Below are 23,128 nucleotides of genomic sequence, written 5' to 3'. Positions count from 1 at the left end.
ACTGGCCGTTCAGAAAAAAAACAGTGTAAGAAATAAAGGCCATGATTTAAGGTGAGCAAACTGGGGCGGAGGAGTGCGTGTGGAGGGTTGGAAGGAGGAAATAATATAATTTAGAAAATATTGAAAACACAATAGTAATGAACCTGGAGAAAGGAGGGTGGGAAGTTGTCTAGATGCTGTCAGTGAAGTAGAGCTGAGGAACTCGAGGGGAAGAGGCAAATGTAGGTGCTAATCAGGGGTTGGACCAAGGGAGGTAAGAAGAGGAGAAATGGCCCTGATTTCACCTTCATGGCCTGTGTGCAGCGTCCTCACCACCAAGACCAGAAACGCAGGAGGTAAGGCAGGTGCACTGAGAGAAAGCTGGGAAGGAATCACTTGGGCACACTGGGTATCAAGTGTCCCAAGTTGGCAAGGAGGAGGGGTCTGCAGGCCAGAGTTCTGGGGATCACCTGCGTCGTGGGGGGTGAGGGAGGGAGGACAGGCAAGTGTCTGGGGATCTCTGGGGAGCACCAATGTGGGCGTGAGAAGAAAATGACAGATGGGATGGTGGTAGGGAAAAGAGAGAGGAGGGAAGAAAGGGACGAGAGGGAGGGAGCGGAAGAGAAAAGGGTCTGCGTGCTCAGAGTTCAAGAAGGTTCCTTAAGATGAGAGCAGGAAAGGGTTCTTGGCCTTCAGAGGGAGTAGATGAGATGTGTCAGGGACCTGGGGACAGAAAGTAGATGGGATGGAGGGGAAGGGGGATGGGAAGCAAAGCAATACACAAAAGCCCTGAGCAGACAGAACTGGGAAGAAAGGTAGGAGCTACAGGGAAGGGCTGGTGGGCTGAGGGAAGTTGACTATGGAAGGTGCATTCAAATGTGTGAGAAGGTGAGTCGGGGCCACAGGCGTGCCTCAGTGGTAGGTCGTTCACTCAGCGTGAGGCCCTGGGTTCAGTCCTCAGCACAGCAGCAAACCAAGACCTCGGAGAACTGTATCTGTGTGTCTATACATTACAAAAGCTGATTAGTCACAGGGAATTGAAAACACAAGAAAGAAAACGGCCCTTATGGATAAGTTCTTCAGAGGACGTAGAAATCAGGAGACACACGGAGAAGTAAGTAGCAGCAGGAAAGGCAGAGTAGGTGGGTATCCTGCCCACTCTTCACACAGGAACCTGCTTTACCTTCTCCCTACTCTAACTTGCTCCTTAATAGGCTGTAACCTCTCTCTCTCTGTCTCTCTCTCTCTCCCTCCCTCCCTCCGTCCCTCCCTCCCTCTGAGTGTCTTGGGTATTGATGGACAGTTACTATACCAGGAAGCTACATTCTTGTCTTTTTCATTCACTTAAGAACTGTTTTAATTTTATGTGTATGTGTGTCTGTGTGCCGTGTGCATGCCTGATGCCTGTAGGAGGTGAGAGGGCATCAGATAACCTGGAACTGGCACTGAAGACTGTGTGACCCTCCCCCCATGTAGATGCGGGACTCATGCTCAGGCCCCCCGGAAGAATGGCCTATGCTCTCATCTCTGGACCTCCTCCCCAGCCCCACCTCTGCTAGCCTATGCTCTCATGCTCTCATCTCTGGACCTCCTCCCCAGCTCTGCTAATTCTATTGAGATTCACTGTGGTTCTGGGAGGTCTCACTTGAAACAATGCCACTACCTGGGGGGAAGTCATATCAAGGATGTAGATTTTGTTAGTGCCTAAACTCCACAAAGAGAGGGCTCAAGTGCAAGGGCTCTCTTTGTTGTGAGCAATAGTCTCACAACTACGACCCCTACACTCTTTCCTGCAGAAACACAGTTCCCTCCATCCCCGTGGAGGCCCCATCCATTCACTAATTTTTCCTGGCTCCCTTACCATAACGCCACTGCTCGAGAGCTATTGAAAGCCCAATAGCACAAAGGCCCCGATGGATCCACAGCCTCCACACCTCCTCTCAGCTGTGCAACACTGCCAAGAAAAACCAGAGGGTGAGTGAGAAAACCAGTTGTGCTCTGCCCTGTCAGAGGTGGCAGTGCAGCAGCTGGCCCCACCTCCAGTGTCTCTCGGAACCTTGGCATGGAAGGGGAAGCAGCCACTCCGGGATCAGTTTCCTGAAGCTTCAATCCATCCAGCAGTCTGGGGGAGCAGTCCAGGAGCCAGAAGCAGCCACTATGGCCCAAGGTAGGGAAGCCCCATGGGGTGGGTAGAAAATGGGGACAGTGAAGATCCAGAGACATCAAGGGCAGGAGGGTAGAGAAACAATAAGGGCAGAGCTGATCTAGGAAGGAAGCCAAGAGTCCTCAGGAGTCATTGGTCCCCTGAGAATCAGGAGGAGGGTGAAGGCAAACACAGTTGCGTGCTACCATGCCTCTTCCACAGTAGGTGGGTGAGCAAGGCAAGGGATTAGGGCATTAAGGCTCCTGTCCTGTGACATGAGCTAACTTCTTCACACTCGCTTCTCTGCTTCCTGCCTGCCATGTCAGGGCTTGGACCATGTGAAAGTTCTCTGAATCTGTGTGTCTTCTCTTTCCTCCTCATCCTCTTATGTCTACATCATCCTCTCTTGTCAAGGTGCCGAACACTCTGAAGAGGAAATGATTACATAAAGAGGGGATGCACTTTTAACTTACTCTGCAACTGTGACAAGGTCACCTTTATTTACTAAAAGCAATATAATAAATATTTTACTATTTCATTAATTTTATATAAAATGTAAAACTTTAATTACAAAGGAAGTATATGAGGGCTGAATTGGAGCAAAATAAATAATAATTGCAGGTAAAGTTCTAAGTACTTCAACCTTAGCTTGAATAACCGAGGTTGCCAGTCTTTGGTAGAGACATTGGCATTTGTATAAATGCTGAATGTAATCAATCGGATCAACATGTGTTGTTATAAATCCAGATATTATCACGCTATAAATATAAATTTAATGTTTTTTTCACTAACAGCATGTCTTGTAGCATTGGACCTACCTCTCAGTACTTTCCATTTTGTGTGATTTATTCACCTTGTCTTCTTTTAATGGACGCTTAGATCATTCCCATGTTTTAGATAGACAAGCAGTCTTACAGTCAGCGTTCCTATGCATGCTTCTGGGTATTCGTGAAGAAATGTCTCTCTAGACAGATACTATGATCACCAACTTTGTAAGTTCTTCCTACCATCCTGTTATTTCCTTGTTATTTTCCTCTTTCTCTCCTCACTTCAAGAGGAAATACTCTAGTCAAAAATGAACATCCCATTTGAACATAAACAAAATATGGTATCAAAATAATGGAATATTGTTTGGTCATGAAAATGAAAGCTAAGCATACTGTTTGTGTGCAGAGCATCCATGTGTCATAGTTGGAGGTTGACTTGGCCTGTAGTATCTCTGGAGAATAGGATGTGTTTGGAGTGCTTCCTGTTAGGTAGGTGTTGCCCCACCTGTTGGGTAGCCTTAGTCATGCACAGACCTGAGCCAGTTAGTGCTCTTTGCCCAGTCATCTGGTCTCCTAAAGGAAGGATGAGCTGCTGCTGCTGCTGCTGCTGCTGCTTCTTCTTCTTCTTCTTCTTCTTCTTCTTCTTCTTCTTCTTCTTCTTCTTCTTCTTCTTCTTCTTCTTCTTCTTCTTCTTCTTCTCCTCCTCCTCTTCCTTCTCCTCTTCCTTCTCCTCTTCCTCCTCCTCCTCTTCCTCTTCCTCCTCCTCCTCTTCCTCCTCCTCTTCCTCTTCCTCCTCTTCCTTCTCCTCTTCCTCCTCCTCCTCTTCCTTCTCCTCTTCCTCCTCCTCCTCTTCCTCTTCCTCCTCCTCCTCTTCCTCCTCCTCTTCCTCTTCCTCCTCTTCCTTCTCCTCTTCCTCCTCCTCCTCTTCCTTCTCCTCTCCCTCCTCCTCCTCTTCCTCTTCCTCCTCCTCTTCCTTCTCCTCTTCCTCCTCCTCCTCTCCCTTCTCCTCTTCCTCCTCCTCCCCCTCCTCCTCTCCTTCTTCCTCCTCTTCCTCCTCCTCCTCTTCCTTCTCTTCCTCTTCCTCCTCTTCCTCCTCCTCTTCCTTCTCTTCCTCTTCCTCCTCTTCTTCCTCCTCCCCTCTTCTTCCTTTTTTATCAGGAAAAAGTCAAGTTCTTTCCCAAGTGGCAGGGTTGAAATGTACTTACTGAAAATGAGTGAAAGCCAGAAATGGACAGCAGCTGTTGAATGAAAGAAATTCTGCCTTGAGACAAATCTGTGTTTAACATGAGACAAAACCTTCCATCTTTCAGAAGCCCAGTTTGTCAATGTACTCCCCGCCCCCCCGAAGTGTAGATGACTTGGCATGGTAAAGGTTAAATAGTAGACAGGACCCAGATAAATTACTGAGAGAATATAAAACAAAATAAATGCAAATGCTTTTACATAAGATAGTTTTTCAACTAGCAAACATGTCCATGAACCTATATGCATATGCCACGTGTTATTCTTATGTTTCTTTAATAATAATAATAATAATAATAATACAGCTAGCTAATAAAAAAGATGTATGTCAACAGTAAAGAAAATAACCTAGACATGTTTAGAAGATAAAGATTAGACTGGATGTGGTAGTATACTCCTCTCATCCTAGCAACTTGGGAGGCTGAGACAGGATGGTCCATGTGAGTTCCAGAGTAGCCTGGTGGGTTTCAGGTGAGTGATTGTGATTCTGTGTGACCATGGTCTTGACTCTTTAAAGCAAAAGACAAAGACTAATATTTGTTATGGTACTTATATGTAGTTGATTTGTGTCACAATTGTTTCTAACAGCTTTATTGAAACATGGTAAAGTTCATCTATCTGAAGTGTACAGTTAAGTGTACTCATGCAGCTCTGAAAGTCTAGTCTCAAAACATTCTCATCAGCTCAGAAAGAAGCTTTAAAGCCAGCCTGGTCTACAGAGTGAGTTCCAAGACAGCCAAGGCCGTGTAGCTATATAAAGAGGGCCTGTCTTAGAAGGAGGAGGAGGAGAAGAAGAGGAGAAGGAGGAAGAGGAAGAGGAGGAGGAGGAGGAGGAGGAGGAGGAGGAGGAGGAAGAGGAGGAGGAGGAGGAGGAGGCATTCAGGTCCTTAATCTACTTTCAATCTCTGTAGACTTCCTTACTGCAAACATTTCATAGAAATGGCACCATACACACTGTGCCTTCTTGGGTCTGATACCCTTCAATACCATAACATTTTTAAGGTCTATTCATTTGTAATGTGCTCAGCTTACCCGAGTCCATATTCTCTATTCATCAGCTGGTAGATACTTGTGCTATTTGAACTTTTCAGGTATTCCTGTATAATGTTGCTATCAGCATCTGCATGTGGGCTTGGTGTAAGTGCATGTGTTCACCATATGGTGGTGTACTATAAGGAGTTGGATCCCATGGTGACTCTCTGTTCAACATTCTGAGGAGCTGCTCGTCAGTGTTCTCCAAAGTGCTGTATCATTTTATAAAACCATCAGCAAAGCATGAGTGTCCCAAAGCACTGCATCCTGCCGACACTTGCTGGTGTCTGTTTTGTTACCATAGCATCCTCACGGGTGTGAAGTAGCAGTTCATGTGTATTTACCTAACAACCTGAGCATCCTTCCGAAAGATCTGCTCAGATCAGTTGCCCATATTGGGTGGTGAGGTGCACCATAACGAGCACGTGGCGGGCTCAGAACAATTGTTCTTGCCTTTTACCACGTGGGTCCCAGGGATTAAGCTAGGTTGTTAAGCTTATGCAATCAGTGCTTCACTTACTGAGCCATCCCACTAGATCCAGGTACCCAGTTTTCCATTTGGGCTCTTTGTTTTTGTAATGTAGGATTGATCCATCCATCCATCCATTGGGCTACAAATCCTTTATTAACTATATGAATTACAAATATATCCTCACATTTTGTGAATTATATTTTCACATTATATCGTTGAAGCAGAAATGTTATTAATTTCTATGAAGTCCAGTTTCCCCACTGGTTCTGCTTCTCCTGTCATGACTGAGAGACCATTGCCTAGTTCAAGATAGGATGTACCTGTTTTCCTCTATGAGTTTTAGCTCTCACTTCCAGATCTTTGATCCATTGAGTTAATTTTTGTATATCATATGAAGTAGGCAACGAACTTCATTCTTTTTATTAACTTTTTAGTGTTTATTTCTTTACTTCATATGTATTCGTGTTTCCCTGAATATTTGTATATGCACTGTGTGCATGCTTTGTGCCCACAGAGGTCAAAAGCAAGCATGGGATCCCCTGGACCTGGAGTTACAGGGAGTTATGAGCTGCCATGTGGGTGCTGAGAACTGAACCTGGGTCCTTTGCAAGAGCAGCCTGTGCTCTTACCTACTGAGCCATTGATCCAGCCCTGATATTTCATTTTTTACCTGTGGGTATTTATCTCAGCACCATTTTTAAGAGAATTTTTCTACATTCAAGGGTGTTGAATTACACCAACTAATCTGGTTCGTTTATTTTTTTAAATCAAAGCCAGGATGGTGTAGGCAGGCCTCTATTCTTCACTTCCATGTGGGGTTGTTACGTCTCTCTCTCTCTCTCTCTCTCTCTCTCTCTCTCTCTCTCTCTCTCTCTCATGGCCTCTTCTTATGTTACTGTTTAACACACACATATACAACCACCTGAGTGAATTTGGTGTTGTCCCATATACATTGATCTGTGTTTGTATTAATGCTGCCCCCAAATTGCCTTGATAATAAGTTTTATAATAAAACGTAAAGTATAGAGGTGTAAGCCCCTTGTTTTAAGATTGCCTTAGTGCTGGACATAGTGAATGATTGTAATCCCAGCACACTGGAGGCTGAGGCAGGAGGACTGATAAGAGTTCCAGGCTACTTAGCAATATACTGTGTTAGCCTTCCCCTCAAGGAAGAAATAAAAAGATTGTGTTGACTATCATGGATCGTTTCTTCTTCTCAAAGGGCAATTGAGCTTAAAATTTTTCATTAAGCATTTTTGAGAATTTTATCCCCCTGCAATTCTTCCCGTGCCCTCCAGCCCTCTGAAACTTATGATTTCTTCTTTGGTTGTTATTGTCACACACACATTAACATATGTATAAAACCCTCTGAATTCATTTAGTGTTGCTGTATATACATGTGTTTAGGGTTGACAACTTGGAATTGGTTTGGCTAAGCAATTGTAGAGTTCATCCCTGAAGAAAAATGATATTCTTTCTCTCTCTCTCTCTCTCTCTCTCTCTCTCTCTCTCTCTCTGTCTCTCTCTCTCTCTGTCTCTGTCTCTCTCTGTCTCTCTCTGTCTGTCTCTCTGTCTGTCTGTCTGTCTCTCTCTCTGTCTCTCTCTGTCTCTCTCTCTCTCTGCATTCACTGATTGTCTGAAGTGCACAGGATATCCACACTGTCACGGCAACTGCTGTTCATTATGTAGGTCTAGTTTAAGTAACTGAATGTTGAGATTTCATGGGTGCAGCTTCTCTGTCACGTCTATAAGATGCCATTAATCAGCAGGCGTCCTGGTTTTCTGAATCTTATAATCTCCCCTCCCTTTCATGATTCTCTCTGAGACTTAGGTATAGGGGTTGCATTATAGCTATATCAGTGAGGTGGGCAGGTGGGGTTTTGATGTTTTCATAGGTATTCTGTTGAATCTAGAGTCAACTATCAGTAGAATACTGTCATTTGAATGATAGTAACTCATGAACATGGAATACTTTTCCATTATTTAAATGAATCTCTTTAAGCGATATTTCGTGGTAAAAGTTTTGCATTCTACTGTGGACTTGTTACTACTTTTGCTACTAACAGTGGAATTACTTCTACATTTTTCTCAGATTATTCATTGTAAGTGTATGAAAATGCAGTTGAATTTCCATATTGTTATTTATGGCATACATCCTGAAGTCTTCTGTAGTTGTGAATTCTAATTTTGGAGTAATATTATTCTTACATCATGTTTGAATGGAGATGACTTTATTTATTTCTAATCTGAATGCCTTTGATCTCTTGTCCTTGCCTAATGGCCCTGGCACACTTTGTCTTTAACAAGACAAGAGCGGGCAAGAACACACACATCCTTAATTTATTCTTATCTTAACAGGAAATTAATGTTTCAATATTAAATATGACTAACTGGATTTTTATAGATGCCACTTATCATAAGGACCTCCCTCCCTCCTTAATTTGTTGAATATTTTTTTAACATGAAAGGGTGTTAGACTTTGTCAAACGAGTTAGTTCATTAGTTTTTTTGTAACCAATGCACAGAAAGCAGATACAGTTCTGTCCTCACCTTACATCTACTGTTGGAAAGCAGAGACAAAGTGGCTAAGAGCTGGGTGTGGTGGCACATACCTGTCATCCCAGAACTCCGAGGACTGAGCAAAGGGGACAGAGTTTGCAGCCAGCCTTGGCTGTAGAAGGAGACACAAGAAGAAATCACAAAGAAGGTGCTGAAGAGATGGCTTGGTGATTGAGAGCACTGGCTTCTCTTCCAGAGGATCTGGGTTCAATTCCCAGCACCCATGTGACAGCTCACAACTCTCTGTAACTCTAGTTCCAGAGGATCTCGTACTCTCACACAGACATACTTGAGGGGAAAACACCAAATGCACATAAATGACAAATAACTAAATCTTAGAAAGAAATTAACAAAGGATGTCCGAGTTCCTTATTCCGAGGCTGAGAAGAATAGGCCCCCAGGATAAGTGTGGCGACATAAAAGAGCACACGAGTATGACACCAGCATTAACTGGTCAGCAAAAGCAGCTAAGATTAAGAGTGATTCCGTTCAGAGCTGTAGAGCGTACACAATGGGAAGAAGGGCAGATGGATTAGGACAGGTTTCATGAGGGAGGGAGGTCTTGCAGGACCAGTAGGATTTGGCTAAGTTGTGGAGGGATGTTCTTGTTAGCTTTCTGTTGCTGTGATAGAATACTAACCAAAAGAAACTTAGGGGAGTAAAGGGTTATTTGACTTAACAGATTATACTCCATCACTGAGGAAAGCCAAGGTAGGAACCTGGAGGTTGGAACTGAAGCAGAGGCCATGCAGGAGTCTGCTTACTGTCTGGCTTCCTCTGGCTTGTTCAGCTGCCTTTCCTATACCACCTAGGACCATCTGCCCAGAAATGGTATAGGTACTGGTGGACTGGGCCCTCCCACTTCGGTCAGCAATCAAGAAAATGCCCCCAGACTTGTCCGAAGGCCAATCTGGTGGAGGCCACTTCCTCAGTTGAGATTTCCTCTTCCCAGGTGTGTCTAGGTTTGTGTCAAGTTGACATCAAAACATCCTATGACTGAGGAGGTTTTGAAACGAGGCTGTAGCAGGAATAGAATGTGCAGACAGGCTTCCTGGAGGAAAGGACTGATTCTGGGAGTGGTGAGGACTGAGAATAAAATCAGAACTTAAAGCTGGAAACAGAAGACCACGTGTTGGACAAACGAGTGTTCTATGTACAACAGACTGGAGAGTCATAGACCTTTTAAAGCAAATGAGATGGCATGATCTAACTGTGAGGGAAGGTGGCTGCTGTGCGAAGGGAGGTGGTTGGGAGAGATGCTCAAGGCAGGAAAGCTCTCAGAGCCTATTAAAGTCTCTAAGGGGAGATGAGGAGAGTGGGCACTTGGAAAGGGACAACTGACCTAGGCAAACTGTAAGGGATGACCAGAAGCACTTGGTCACATAGGAATTGACAGGCTGAAGAGATGGGTGAGCCTGTTGGAATTTAAGTGTTGTAAACTATCCTCAGGTGACTGGGGACGATGGCAAGATCACGGTCAAACAAGAAGCAAACAATGTGTTTGCTCTGTTTTGGTAGAAGTTCTTGAAGGCTTTCTGATTTTGATTACACAGACATCCAGGACACGGGACACATGACATTGGTGGTGGTAGAGAACCAGCAAGTTGCTAAAAGTTGGGCATCTGTTCTAGGGGCAGGTGACCCGGAAGCCTGTTCCCAGGTTTGGAGTTTGGTACAAGAACAAGTGAGACTGGTAACTTGAATCCCAGGAAGTGGGGATCAGGATGTATCTGAAGGCATGCTGGGCTGAAGGGAGCATCAAACCTGGGCAGATCTACAACATAAGTTAGTTAGAAAATGCATGTGCCTGCAGGTGTGTGCAGGGAAGGAGTTGATAGCGGGTGGAGGAAGTAGGGGAGGAAGAAAGAAAGGAAGAGTTTGAAAGAAAGGGATGTGTGTGCTTGGCATCTCATATAATCCTCAAACTGGACCAACTAGGGGAGTGTTACAGACTCTATTCTACAAACATGGAAGCTCAAGTGTAATTGCCAGATTACTTACTAGAGTTTGCACAACTGATAAGTGTGAACAAAACTGGGCTAGTCTTCACAACCCTGATTTTGTCTGTCCCAGGGCTAGAGGTGGCCCTCACAGACCTCCAGAGCTCCCGGAACAATGTTCGGCACCACACGGAAGAGATCAGTTTTGACCGTCTTGTTGTCCGCCGGGGTCAGGCCTTCTGCATCACCCTGTACTTTAAGAATCGGGGCTTCCAGCCAGGCATGGACAGTATCATGTTTGTGGCTGAGACTGGTGAGGAACTGCCCACAGGATTTGTGTGCATATGTAGTATGTGTGTGTTTGTGTGTGTGTCTGTATGTGTGTATGGTATGTGTGGTATGTAGGTATATGTGTGTTTGGGGGTGTATATGATGGTGTCTATGTGTGTATTTATGTGGCATGTGTGTGTCTGTGTATGATGTGGCATATTTGTATGTGTATGTGTGAAATGGACCATGTGGGGTGTGTGTGTGTGTGTGTGTGTGCATGAATTGGAGTGGAGTGTGTGTGGGGGGGTATGTGTAAAGAGGAGCATGCCTGTGTAGAGTGTATATATGGTATATGTGAATGTGAAGTGGAACAGGTATGTGTGTTGTATGTATGTATGCATGTATATATGCATGTATATATGCACGTATATATGCATGTACAAAGTGGAACGTGTGTGTGTGTGTGTGTGAGAGAGAGAGAGAGAGAGAGGAGCGTGTGTGTGTGTGTGTGTGTGTGTGTGTGTGTGTGTGTGTGTGTGTGAATGCATGTTCACTGAGTAGTATCTTACAGGAATGGAAGATCACCATAAAGAGTCTTATTCTTCCCTCCTAGGACCCTTGCCGGACCTGGCCAAAGGGACTCGTGCAGTGTTTAGCCTCACAGGCAGTGGTGGCTCAAGCCCCTGGATTGCTTCCCTGGAAGCCAACAGGGCCAACTCCCTGGAAGTCAGCCTCTGTGCCCCTCCCATGGCGGCCGTGGGTCGATACCTCCTGAAAGTTCGGATTGACTCCTACCAGGGTTCCGTCACTGCCTACCAGCTGGGGGAGTTCATCCTGCTCTTCAATCCCTGGTGCCCAGGTGAGGCAGGGACCCACTTGGGCTCCTCCTCTGTCTCTGTCAGTGCCACCAGGTTTCCAGCCCCTAATCCTTGGCTACCAAAAGCTCCTTTATCCCTTGGATTCAGTACCTGACTTCCAATAGCCAAGCTGGGGAGATCTTGAGGTTCATTTACATGTTTAGAACTGTAAAATTATGTTTGGACTAAATAGAAAACTACTATTAGGGGGGCTGGAGAGATGGCTCAGTCATTAAGAGCACTGTCTGCCCTTCCAGAGGTCCTGAGTTCAAATCCCAGCAACAACTGGCGGCTCACAACCATCTATAATGGGATCTGATGCCCTCTTCTGGCCGGCAGGCATACATGCAGATATAGCACTCATACACAAAATAAGTAAAATTAAAAAGAAATCCTATTGTTAAGTTTAACTACCATTAGCATCTGCCTTCATTATCTATTTTGAAGTTAATTTGGGCTTTTTCATTTTAAAGGTAATAAATGCACACTATTTTGAATATTTGAAAAGAATCAAAAATGGTAAAGAGAGAGAAAGTGAGAAAAAGAAAAGAAAGGGGAGGGAAGGAATAAAGAAGAAGGGATATATATATGCATATGAGAGAGAGAGAGAGAGAGAGAGAGAGAGAGAGAGAGAGAGAGAGAGAAGGAAAAGGGAAAAGAAAGGAAAAAGGAAATGCTATATGATCTAAGATCCTCCAGTCTCCTAGCTCCATTTTCCCAGTGGAAGCTTTGTTTTGAACAGTCTTCCATGACCCCCATGCAATGTCTTATAGAACTATGCTTAAATATGTGCATGTTTGTACATATCTTATGTTGTTGATACTATAACATATATTATATATTAATTATATATTAATATATCATATATTAATATAAGAAGTATAATTATGCATACCAGTCTCCAATTTGCATTTCTCTTTGAAATAGCCACCTGTGCTAGTGCTTGGGAGGCTGAAGCAAGAGGATCACTGTGAGCTTGAGACCAGGACCACATAGTGAGTTTCATATCAGACTTGGCTACAGAATGAGATCCTGTCAAACAACAACAGCAACACACACACACACACACACACACACACACTCACACTCACACATACTCTCTCACACAGACACATACACACACTCACACATAGTCTTTCTCTCTCTCTCTCTCTCTCTCTTTCACACATACACACACACACACACACATACCCACACACACTCACACATACTCTCTCTCTCACATACACATACACACACTCACACATAGTCTCTCTCTCTCTTTCACACACACACACACACACACACACACACACACACACTCACTCACTTTTTGGCCTCCAAGACTGGGCTTCAGACTTGAACATGGGAACATAGTGTCTGTCAGAGTGGTGGGAGGACCTCATGCCTGGCTTCTCTCCTCAGCTTGTATCCATGTCCTAGAGAGAACAAACACTGGGATAGAGGTAGGAAGAAGGTACAGTCATGACCAACAGCTGCCACATCACTAGGCCGGGATGTTTAGCTGGGAAGATCCACCCTACAATTCAGGGATGCTTCTGACTTCAATCATGAACCTACAACTGTTCACCACACTGGTCCAAATCTTGGCTAGAACCCACCCAGCATTGATCCTTCCTGTACCAACTTCTCTCAGAACAGCCCCAGAGAGCTCTTCTATGAGACTGTTTGGACAGGAATGCACAAGGTGGCTTCTACTTCCTGTCTTCTTACTTTGATTCCCAGCGGATACAGTGTACTTGGAGAGTGAGCCCCAGAGGCAGGAGTATGTTGTGAACGATTATGGCTTCATCTACCAAGGGAGCAAGAGTTGGATCCGCCCGTGCCCCTGGAACTATGGGCAGGTGAGTCCCAGACCACAAAAGTCCCAAACTCAGGGAAAAGGGATCCAGAACAGGGCAAACTGCTTATGCTAACTAAAGAGCATGTGTGAGAAGCTTCTCGGTTTGCTAGGGAAGCAGCCAAAGGAAGGAGGAGGGAGGGTTCTTTGCTGGCCCCATCTGCTTGACTAGGATTTAAGGGAGGGGCAGCTACAGGGCAGCAGAGTGTGGGGGTGGGGCACAATAATAATGGAAATGATCGCACCTGACACTTTACACTTTACTGAGTTTGCTGTGGGGTCTCACCTCTTACTTGGTCACTTTATCCTAACAACACTGCTGCTGGACCTGGTATTAAACCTGTCACACTTACACAAACACAGTACATTTGTGCCCCTGGACATCTGTACCAGAAACAAGGCTGGGGAACAATCTTCGGGGCCCCCCATGCCAATGACTGTTTGTTTGTTTGTTTGTTTGCTCATTTGTTTGTTTTGACAATAGGATTTTTCGTTATAGGGAACACATAATTGTAAGACAGACAGACAGACAGGAGGGAGGGATGGAGGGAGGAAGGGACAGAGGGAGGTGGTGGGGAGAGACAGAGAGAGAGAGAGAGAGAAAGAGAGAGAGAGAGAGGGAGAGCACTATGCAAACCTATAATATCAATGGCTGAGAAGCTGAGGCAAGAGGATTTCTAATTTGAGGCCAGCCTGTGATACATAGAAGTCCTTTTATGTCTCAGTTGGTAGATTACTTACTTGACATGCACAAAGCAGCTCTGGGTTTGATCCCCAGCACCTCATAAACAGGGTGAGGTGGTGCACCCCTGTAATCCTACAACTCAAGATGTAGAAGCATGAGGATCTTAAGTTCATTGCCTAGGCCACAGGAGTTCCTGTGTGGAGAACAAACCAAACAAACAGATGAAAAAACAAAACAAAACCTTTGCAAAGAAATATTATAAAATGAACACCTAGAAGATGAAAATCATTGCGAGTGCTGCTACCAGCTTCATTCTGCTTCACTTTATTTTCTACATGTAGTCTCATGACCTTGCATGCAAACTAGCTAAACTCAGCACAATGCTTGACAACTCTTGTCTGTCTAGACTCCTACCTCCTGTTTGAAGTTTAGCCCCAGGGAGGCCAAGGTCAGGGAGGGAAGAAGTTGCTCTAAACTGAGCCTCAGTTCTGGGAGTATTGAGGGGACAGAGGGAGCCTTTGGCCACTCAGAAGAGGTGACAGCTGGGATGATATGGAGGTCTTCATGGAGCCCCGGATCACTTGGATCAAGGCTCACCAGATCTCTCCCAAAATAGAATTCTCAATACCTGATTGTTAAGTTCATTGCTGCCAAGGTAGCTGCAGCCTGGGGAAGATGTAGCAGTTTCAACTGGTCCCAAATCCTCACTCAGTGTGGACATTTAAGGGTGTTGTCATCAGCGAGAAGCAGGAGTGAGGAGTTGCAGGTTTTGGAGCTCTGGGTCCCTCCCTTTCTCTCTTCTTCAGCAGGCAAGTACTGAGTAATCTGCTCAGTACCGGAGGGATTTATAAACAGTTACACTTATTACACAGTAGGATTTGAGACTGAGAGACGGGGTAGAGTGTTCTGGGGACCAGGAAGGAGCCTCCTGGTTTGGCAAGAGATTCTGAGGAAGCTTCCTGGGAGAGAAGATGCTGTGCCTGAGCTGTTAGTCAGGCAAAGGACAAGGGGGGAGGTATGTGCAAGGACAGAAAGGCCAGAAGGGTTCTGCTTGGCAAAGATTCCAAGAGGTTTGGTCCAGCTGGAGCAAAAACAGCAGGGGTGGGGGCTGTCGAGGTCAGAGGCTGGGGAAGGTAGAAGGGAGCCTGTTGTACGATAGGACTGCCGGGGAGATAGGAACAAAGATCTACTCACTCCACAAGGGAGCTCATGACAGACCAAGTATAGATGTCACCAAAGTCTAACAGTAAACCAAAGAGTTTTAAGGGGGTCATTTATGAGTGATGAGCTACTTATAGGATCAGAAATGACTCAAATACAGTTATCATCAAAATCCCATCTCAGCATGGGTGGCAGCTCACAAGAGCTGGAAACCTGTAGCACACTGCATGGCCTGAAGGCAGCTGGACAGGTTGGAGAGTGTCTTCCCTGTAGCTTTGTTGGTTTGAGCCTCTTTTAGGCAGTTTGGCAGAAATGTTGTCTTTTTCTAGGCAACTCAGCTGGTCTGAGAGTGTGTATCAGTGGTCCTTACTGCTGCTACAGACTTGAGGAGAGAGGGACCTAGTGAATCTCTTCAGTTTCAGGGACTTCCTGAAGCCTTTGAGTTATTAACTTTCTGAGCTTCTCTGCAAGGTGGAATGTTAAACCTCCCCTTTAACAGTCTGTGTCACAACAAGCTTTGCTCTACAGTGGAAGGTTTAAGGTTTTAATCTCAGAGGAAACTGCTTCACAACAGAGCCAGATCTAAGGGACTTGAAGGACACCTCAAGGAGGCTTTGACCTTCATTCTTTACATTATAGGACCTTTTAAACATTGTAAACTAGAGAAGTGGTTTCCCTAAAGAAGGTAGGCAATAGAAGCCTATTTCTACTTATTGACCACGGTTTCATCAGTGTAAGTGCATATGTTGATAGTCATTTGACACATATGACCAAGTCATTTGACACTATGTACCAAGCTCATGTCAGGTCTGGAACTGAGTGTTGTAAAGAGATCTTGGACTGACAGAGCACTCAGGCAGGAAAGATAGGCTTCAACTACACCGTATAACCATGTTTGACGACCAGAGGGGACACACCCATGGGGGAGGGCAGTGTTCTAGAACTTACCTGTGATTGATCAGTCCAGAAGCCCAGAGTTGTGAGTGCCAGTCCCTTCAATGAAAAGCTGTATGTATGTAGGGAAGAAAATGTATGTAGGGAAGAAAAGGGAGGATGGCTTTAGTAAGAGCATCTTAAAGGGTCTTGGGAGCATGGAAATGGAGTGGGAAGAGGCAGAGATAGAGTTTCCAATGAGGCAAATTCACTGGAGGGTAGGGGAAAGAACCTAGGTAGCAGTGATGTCAAATGAGCGGTGAGACGTCTGGCTTGCAGGACATACATGCCAAGTGGGTTGTGCTGCCATCGCTTTGAGACCATGCACTTTTCTGGGAGGCTGTTCATGGCCGTTTTGTTTGACAACTACCTTGCAATTGGGTTTTATTCTATGCCGTCCTGGGGATCTGAGTGGTGTGGGCTGTCTATTTCTTTATTTGTCCACACACAGCAATCATGCGCAGCCCCCTTTCTCCTCATCCCCTGCAGTTTGAAGAGAACATCATAGACATCTGCTTGGAGCTGCTAGAGAAAAGCCTGAACTTCCAGGTTGACCCATCCACAGATTGTGCCCTGCGGGGAAGCCCCGTCTACATCAGCAGAGTTGTGTGTGCCATGGTGAGGTCCCTGGTGTGCCCTGCCCAGGGAGGAAGGGGGCTGGGTAAAGGGACCTCTGCCTTCTCATGGCTGTTACCCACAACAGGAGAATGAGGAGTCCAAAGACAGGAGCCCTCTGAGAATGAGACTGGCAGCTGATTGTGGGAAATGAGTTAGCGCAACTAAACCTGACATAGCCGGTATGGGCTGTTGTTCCTACTAACTAACTGCAGGCTACATGCTTTTGGACAGAAGCTGAATGTTACTGAGTTTAAAAATTATCTTGTTGCTTCTAGATTTCCTTGGTTCAAATGTGTTTTCAGACTGCTCAGAGCCAGGCTCCTGATTTATAGAAAATTGAAGTAGAATAATGAATTAATACACATTTACGTCAGAATAGCTTAGCTCCCACCCTCAACTCTCCCCCACAGGTCTAGAAAGTCCCAGGTAAAGTGCAGTCAAAGGTTTCTTCTGTGTCTCAGGCTGGGGGTCCTTCCCAACAGCAGCCCCTTGCATCACATCCTGCTGAGGGAGTAGATGTTTCTAATACTTCTCTGCATGGCTTCTCCTTAGATAAACAGCAATGATGACAGCGGAGTGCTCAATGGCAACTGGAGTGAGAATTATATGGACGGTGCCAACCCCGCAGAGTGGACTGGCAGTGTAGCCATCCTAAAGCAGTGGCATGCCACGGGCTGCCAACCCGTGCGCTATGGGCAGTGCTGGGTTTTTGCTGCTGTCATGTGCACAGGTAGGAGGTGAGACGGGCCCCAGGGGAAGCTAGAGCAGCAGTGTAAGAGCCCTCAGAACCACGTTGCCTCAGTCTCACGTTTTCCACCAGGAGACATTTGTAAGGCAACTGTTTCCCGAAGAAATATCTCATCACTCGAGACTTACACCCTGCCCTCTGAGCTAATGCAACCCAACAACTGTCCCATAAGAATGGGAATGGTCCAGGTCCAAGAGAGACTTGAGATGAAATGCTAAATGATTCCATAGACCAAAGACCAAATGAAGCTATTTCTGGCTTAATGAAGACATGGACACAGAAGGGAGATGAGCATCTGACCCGTAGGGCTGGAAAGAAGCCACCCAAGTAGAATGACCAAGACTTCGGAGTTGCCACAGGCTCAGAGGGAAGGAGTTAGGGGGTCTGACTCAGGATAGGAGTTAGAGGATGGGGGAAAGGGAAGATCAATTTGTGGATAGGAACTATAGATCACATCGACAGAAGAGAAGCTAAAAAAATAAATGTGAAGAAGGAAGCTAGAAAGGTGTTGGTTTGTATGGGGCAAGACAGCAAAGAAGAACTAGATGAGGGAGGGAATCTTAAAGGAAGCGACATCTGGAAATGAGTCCCATGCTGGAGGTGGTGAGAGGAGACCTCCTGCCTTACCTGGGCTACTCTCCTGCTTGTGGTCCCCACCCTCATTCTGCCCACTCTCATCCTCTTGTTATGCATGCCCATGTCCCTGAGTTGGTCTCAGTTAGTCACTATTCCTGCTAGCTAGGGAGAGGGACCAAGTCAGGCTTTCACTCACAGGATGCCAGTAGGAGGCAGGGAGGCCAGAGCTGCAGCAACTTGGTGTTTATTGAAGGTTTAGACATAGAAATTGCCTGTGACAGCCATGTAAGCCAGACCAGACAGGCTGCTGAATGTGCAGCATGAGGCCTCAGTCCAAGAGGAGAACTCTGCTGACAGGCAGAAGGTGACAGCCTCTTTAGAGTAGGCCAGTGCTGCAGCCCTTAGCTAGCACTGGCCTGTTCTGCCTCTGCAGATCCTGATCTTCAGATGGATGCCTTGATGGCCCAGGGATAAGACATAAATAATTCACCAGCCTTGATGCTAAAAGATGAGGAGTTTAGGGTGACGTGGGGGGATCTGAATCACCCAGAAGGCAGATGCAAGATTGCCTGGGCAGAAAACTGGGCAGGGTGACTCAAAATTCCAATCCCAGCACTCAGGATGACACAGGAGGATCACTGTACATTCAAGTTTAGCCTGGGCTATATAAGGAGTTCTAGGCCAGCCTGGGCTATAGATAGAGTAAGACACACACACTGGAAAGGCAAAATGGATCTTGTGTAATATAAAAGGGGAAACTTCCAGTATGGAAAGACTGAGTTTGTGTGTAGAGGAGAGAGCTGGGTTTGGGAGTGGCTGTCTGGAACAGGTGATGAAAGAGATGGAGACAGTGTATGGAGGTTACACAATGACAGCAGGGCAATTAAAGTGTCTATGGGGATCACAGCCTTCCAGTGACCTTGCAAACAAAAAGTTAGGCAGTGATCAAATGTGCCCACTCCAGGAGTCAGCTTACCCACAAAGGGCCACCATGTCACAAGCCAGTAAATATATTAGTCCAAAAAGTAAATCTATTCACCCAGCAACACATAATGGAGCCCTTCTGTGCTAGATGCTGTGTTCCAGCAATTCTTGAATACAACGATGGAAAAAGACCCAGGCACTTTGGTTCCTCATCAAAGTGAAAGATAAGGCTTTAGCCAAAGTAATTGTGCCAACACAGCTGCCAGCTCATACCTTAGGCAATTATTATTGTTCTATAACTGCCATGGTGATAATGGGTATTTTAACAGAGTGCCAAGCGCTGTGCTAAGACCTTAGCAAAGCGGAGAATTGGTGAAGTGTGCACTCCAGAGGCGGACCCCTTGGGGATTCTGCGGTCCCTTTATCCATAGAAAACACATTCCAAGACTCCCCTGAAGAAGCCTGTAACCCTGCTAGTACCCAAACCTATTTATATATACTCTGTGTTTTCTTACACATATACACATATGATAAAGTTTAGTTTATTAATTAGGCGAAGCAAGAAATTGGTAACAAAATAACTCAGGATTGTTATAACATTACCCTATAATAAAGTCGCCAGCATTATTACTTTTGAACCTTGGGCAGTTATTAAATAAAATGAGGGCTACTTGAATCTAGAACTGCACTAACATGGCCGTGATATGACAACCCAGAAGGCACTAACCCAGACAGTGACTAACAGGCAGGTCGTGTATACAGCATGGTCTCTCTGGACAGAGAGGTGACTCATGTGGTTGGTAGGACAGCTGAGAGGTCATCATGCTGCTCAAAACAGTGCAGGGTTTAAAAGCCAAGAAGTATTTATCTCTGCAATTTCCATTTAATACTATTGTTCTGTGACTGACTGGGGAGGGAGGTAACTGAAACCACAGAAATTGATATGTATGAACCATAAGTATAAATACTACTAACACTGCTGTCAACTATCTGAGTAACTTTAGGTAAGTCACTTGTGTCTCAGCCTCCTGAGATAGTCAGTGAGGAATGGTACTGAGGCCTTAGGCTTATTCTCCATAGAAGGTGTTTTATGCTATTTTAGGAATTAGTTAATAAGACGTTCTCTAAGAAATTATGCAAATTATCACGCGAGAGGCCCAACATTGCATCCAGTCTTTCCACTGATTGCTGCTGTTTATTATATTCATTTTAATTTTTATTGGCATATTTATTTGATGTACAATATATGTCATGTACTTAGCCCTATTTGCTCTCCTCACCTCTCCTGGTTTTCCTGCCATCCCCTTCCCCTTCCCCAATGGTCCCACTTCTATTTTCCTATGGTGTGTGTGTGTGTATGTGTGTGTGTATGTGTGTGTGTGTGTGTGTGTGTGTGCGCGCGTGCGTGTGTATGTGTGTGTGTATGTGTGTGTGGTATGTGTGTGTGTATGTGTGTGTATGTGTGGTGTGTGTGTGTATGTGTGTGTGTGTGTGTGTGTGTGTGTGTTAAGCTCCACGTCTAAGATGAAGCGAAGAGAAACCATACAATATTTATCTTTCTGAGGCTACTTTATTTCCAACTCTGTCCATTTGCCCCAAAGTGACAATTTCTTTATCTGCCAAGAAAGAGGATTGTGTGGGTTCACACGCTGACAATGCCTTGCTAGAGTGAGTGTTCAGTATTAGCTAAGGGTGTCTGGGTTGATCCCCCCAGACGACTTTACAGTTCTTTCTTCTGCATCTACCCGATCAAATTGGTGGAAAAGCTAGTCTCCCCTGCCAGTCTGCTGTCACTGTAGGCCATGGTCGAACTTACAGGATGTACTGGCCAGCAGCTGCCATTTGTCTCTGCCTGCTGTTCTTCCCTCTCAGCCGGACCCTTTCATTGATTCTGATCCTCCCCACCACCTGTGAAATAGATATCATTACAGCTGTCTCACAGATGAAGCTGTGAACAGGTGACCTTTAAATTGTCAGAAATACATTCTTTGGTTTTGCTTGAGACAGAGTGTCTCTATGTAGCTCAGGCTATCCTGGAACTTGTTATGTACACCAAGCTGGCCTCAAACTCAAGGAGATGTGCTTGTCTCTGCCTCTCAAGTGCTGGGATTAAAGCTGTGTTCCACCATGGAAGACCCAAAAAATACATTCTTAAGCTGGGGGTGTAGCTCCTTGACAGAATCTTAGTTTAGCATGTTTGAAACCCCAACGTAATGGACAGTACAACCAAAAAGAGTGTACTCTCCTCTCTCCAGCCCTCCAGCCTACTGCTCCTGCTTATCAAAGATAATGACTTTAATTGCCTGTAGGAAAATCACAAAAGGAGGCTTTGTGTTCAACAAAGGTGTTTATAGTTTTTTTTTTTCCTGCAAGGAGTTTTCTTTGGCATCCATTTGTAGGTGGACAGAAATTCCTGTCCCTCCCTTCTGGGCTCGGAGCCAGCCTCCAGAGAGCTCTAGAGCACTGGGCTCTTCCTTTTCTATGGCTTCTATTCTAGAGAAGACTAGAGCCCTTGACTGGGGTCTGAGAAGAAGCCTGGATGCCTTATACTATAGTAGGGGACCAGAGGGACCAGAGACAGTAGAGTTCTGCTGTTTCAAAATGCCCCTCGCCCCCCCAGGAACCAGGGGGTCATGTGGCTCCATGCACAGGACATACCTAGAACAGGTAGGGGCAGACAAGGGGCATTCATCCATGGTTGCGGACTGAGGACCATAGAGAAAGCAGGAATGTCTGCTAGTGGGTAGACGTGTTTTGGTTTATGCTGTTATTGGTGCTTTTGAGACTAATTCTGTAGCTCAGGGATTCCTCACCCTCCTCCTCCTCCTCTTCCTCCTTCTCCTCCTCCTCCTCCTCTTCCTCCTTCTTCTCCTCCTCCTCCTTCTCCTCCTCCTCCTTCTCCTCCTCCTCCTCCTCCTCCTCCTCTTCCTCCTCCTCCTCCTCTTCCTCCTCCTCCTTCCTCAGCCTTCCAAGTATTGGGCTTACATTCATGCCACCACGATGCCTAGTTTCAGCAGGCTCTCTTTCCGAAGTGATGATAAAAATGTCCTAGAATTAAACCATTTGAATTGTTGCACAATTTGTCCAAGTAGCACAAACTAACGAACAGTACACTTGACAAAGGTGAACTGTAGGATGTGAGTTAAGAAAGTTGCTTGAGGAGAATCCAGGCATCCCAGAAATAGGCCTGCCCTGCTTTTTTTCTATTCCAATATGAGCTTGGGGTAAGTGGAACAGCAGTGGCCAGGGGGTGGGGGTGGGGAGGTGGGACACGGGACACTAAGAGATAACTGGTGTGTAGGGTTTATCCTTTCCTATATAGAATGAAGCTCTCAGCCTTGGGTGCACAGTGAGAACACCAGGCAGGAACCAATGTGAGAGATATGGGCTGGGGACTGGGACCTCCTTTCTCTAACCATAGCAACTACACTTATATTTTTCGCTGACTGGATTCTACCTTGAAAATACTTGCAGTAGGGTCTTCTATTTTAAGCATTTGAACCCCTCCCAGATCTCTGCTTTTTTAAAATACATCCTAACTTAACTGTGTAGTGATCTCTACAAAGTACCTCATTTTCATTTCATACTGGGGGCCTTCCTGGGGCTTTAGGGAATGGTACTGGGCAGGATACAGCATCAAAGAAGGCTAAAGACTGATGATTCCCTGTCATAATATTATTTATACTTTAATTAGCACTGGCGCTTTACTCTGTAATTCTCTCACTATTTGTGCTCTAATAAGTGGGAAGTCTTTCTCACTCAAGGACCTCTTACTGGCCAGGCAAAAGACTTGAATTCATTAACTCTTCATGAACCAGAGAGAAAAGAAAGGAAAAGAATTAAAGTTTTTACACAGGCAATATGCACAGATACACCTCTCTCTCTCTCTCTCTCTCTCTCTCACACACACACACACACACACACACACACACACACACACACACACACTCCCTGGTTGGGCCTAATCACCTATGTCATCAACTCCACAAGTGTTCATGCATACTTACATAAATACACATATACCTACATACATATGTATAGACACACAGACACACATACATTTTGTGGGTGGGACACAAAGCCCCCCAAGCCACATACATACATTTGGTGGGTGGATGGGCCAGAGCCCCAGATATACCACACTTTTTATTTCTTCTCTCTGGCCTTCTTAGACCTTAGACAAAAGTTCTTAGAAAATTATCTCATAGGTAAAATGTTACACAAAGGGGGAATCACAGAACATATGTGGATATTGAGTTCAAAGTGGTGTTTCATTCTATAAGCTCATTATAAGTTCAACACCACAGTTTCACATGGCCTTGCACTATCATAGTGCACGCCTGTGGCTTCATCCTTGAATCTGACCTAGAATGAATGTTTTT

At 45.3% G+C, this 23,128-nt stretch overlaps 1 protein-coding gene across 1 annotated transcript in view; it reads left to right on the top strand.

The window, feature by feature from the left end:
- The first annotated feature begins 1,968 nt into the window (after positions 1 to 1,968).
- The window catches only part of Tgm5 (transglutaminase 5), a 35,926-nt gene continuing 14,766 nt past the window's right edge, over positions 1,969 to 23,128 (top strand). Inside the window, exons 1-6 of the mRNA NM_001402279.1 lie at positions 1,969 to 2,146; positions 10,268 to 10,447; positions 11,018 to 11,263; positions 12,987 to 13,105; positions 16,370 to 16,498; positions 17,051 to 17,228. Of these exons, the coding sequence (NP_001389208.1) occupies positions 2,137 to 2,146; positions 10,268 to 10,447; positions 11,018 to 11,263; positions 12,987 to 13,105; positions 16,370 to 16,498; positions 17,051 to 17,228 (862 nt within the window). The 5' untranslated portion in view covers positions 1,969 to 2,136. The remainder of the gene's footprint in view (positions 2,147 to 10,267; positions 10,448 to 11,017; positions 11,264 to 12,986; positions 13,106 to 16,369; positions 16,499 to 17,050; positions 17,229 to 23,128) is intronic.

Source organism: Rattus norvegicus, chromosome 3 (genome assembly GCF_036323735.1).
Source record: "Rattus norvegicus strain BN/NHsdMcwi chromosome 3, GRCr8, whole genome shotgun sequence".
NCBI lineage: Eukaryota > Metazoa > Chordata > Mammalia > Rodentia > Muridae > Rattus > Rattus norvegicus.
Note: the sequence above shows the minus strand (reverse complement) of the source record. Positions and strands in the feature narration are given on the sequence as shown.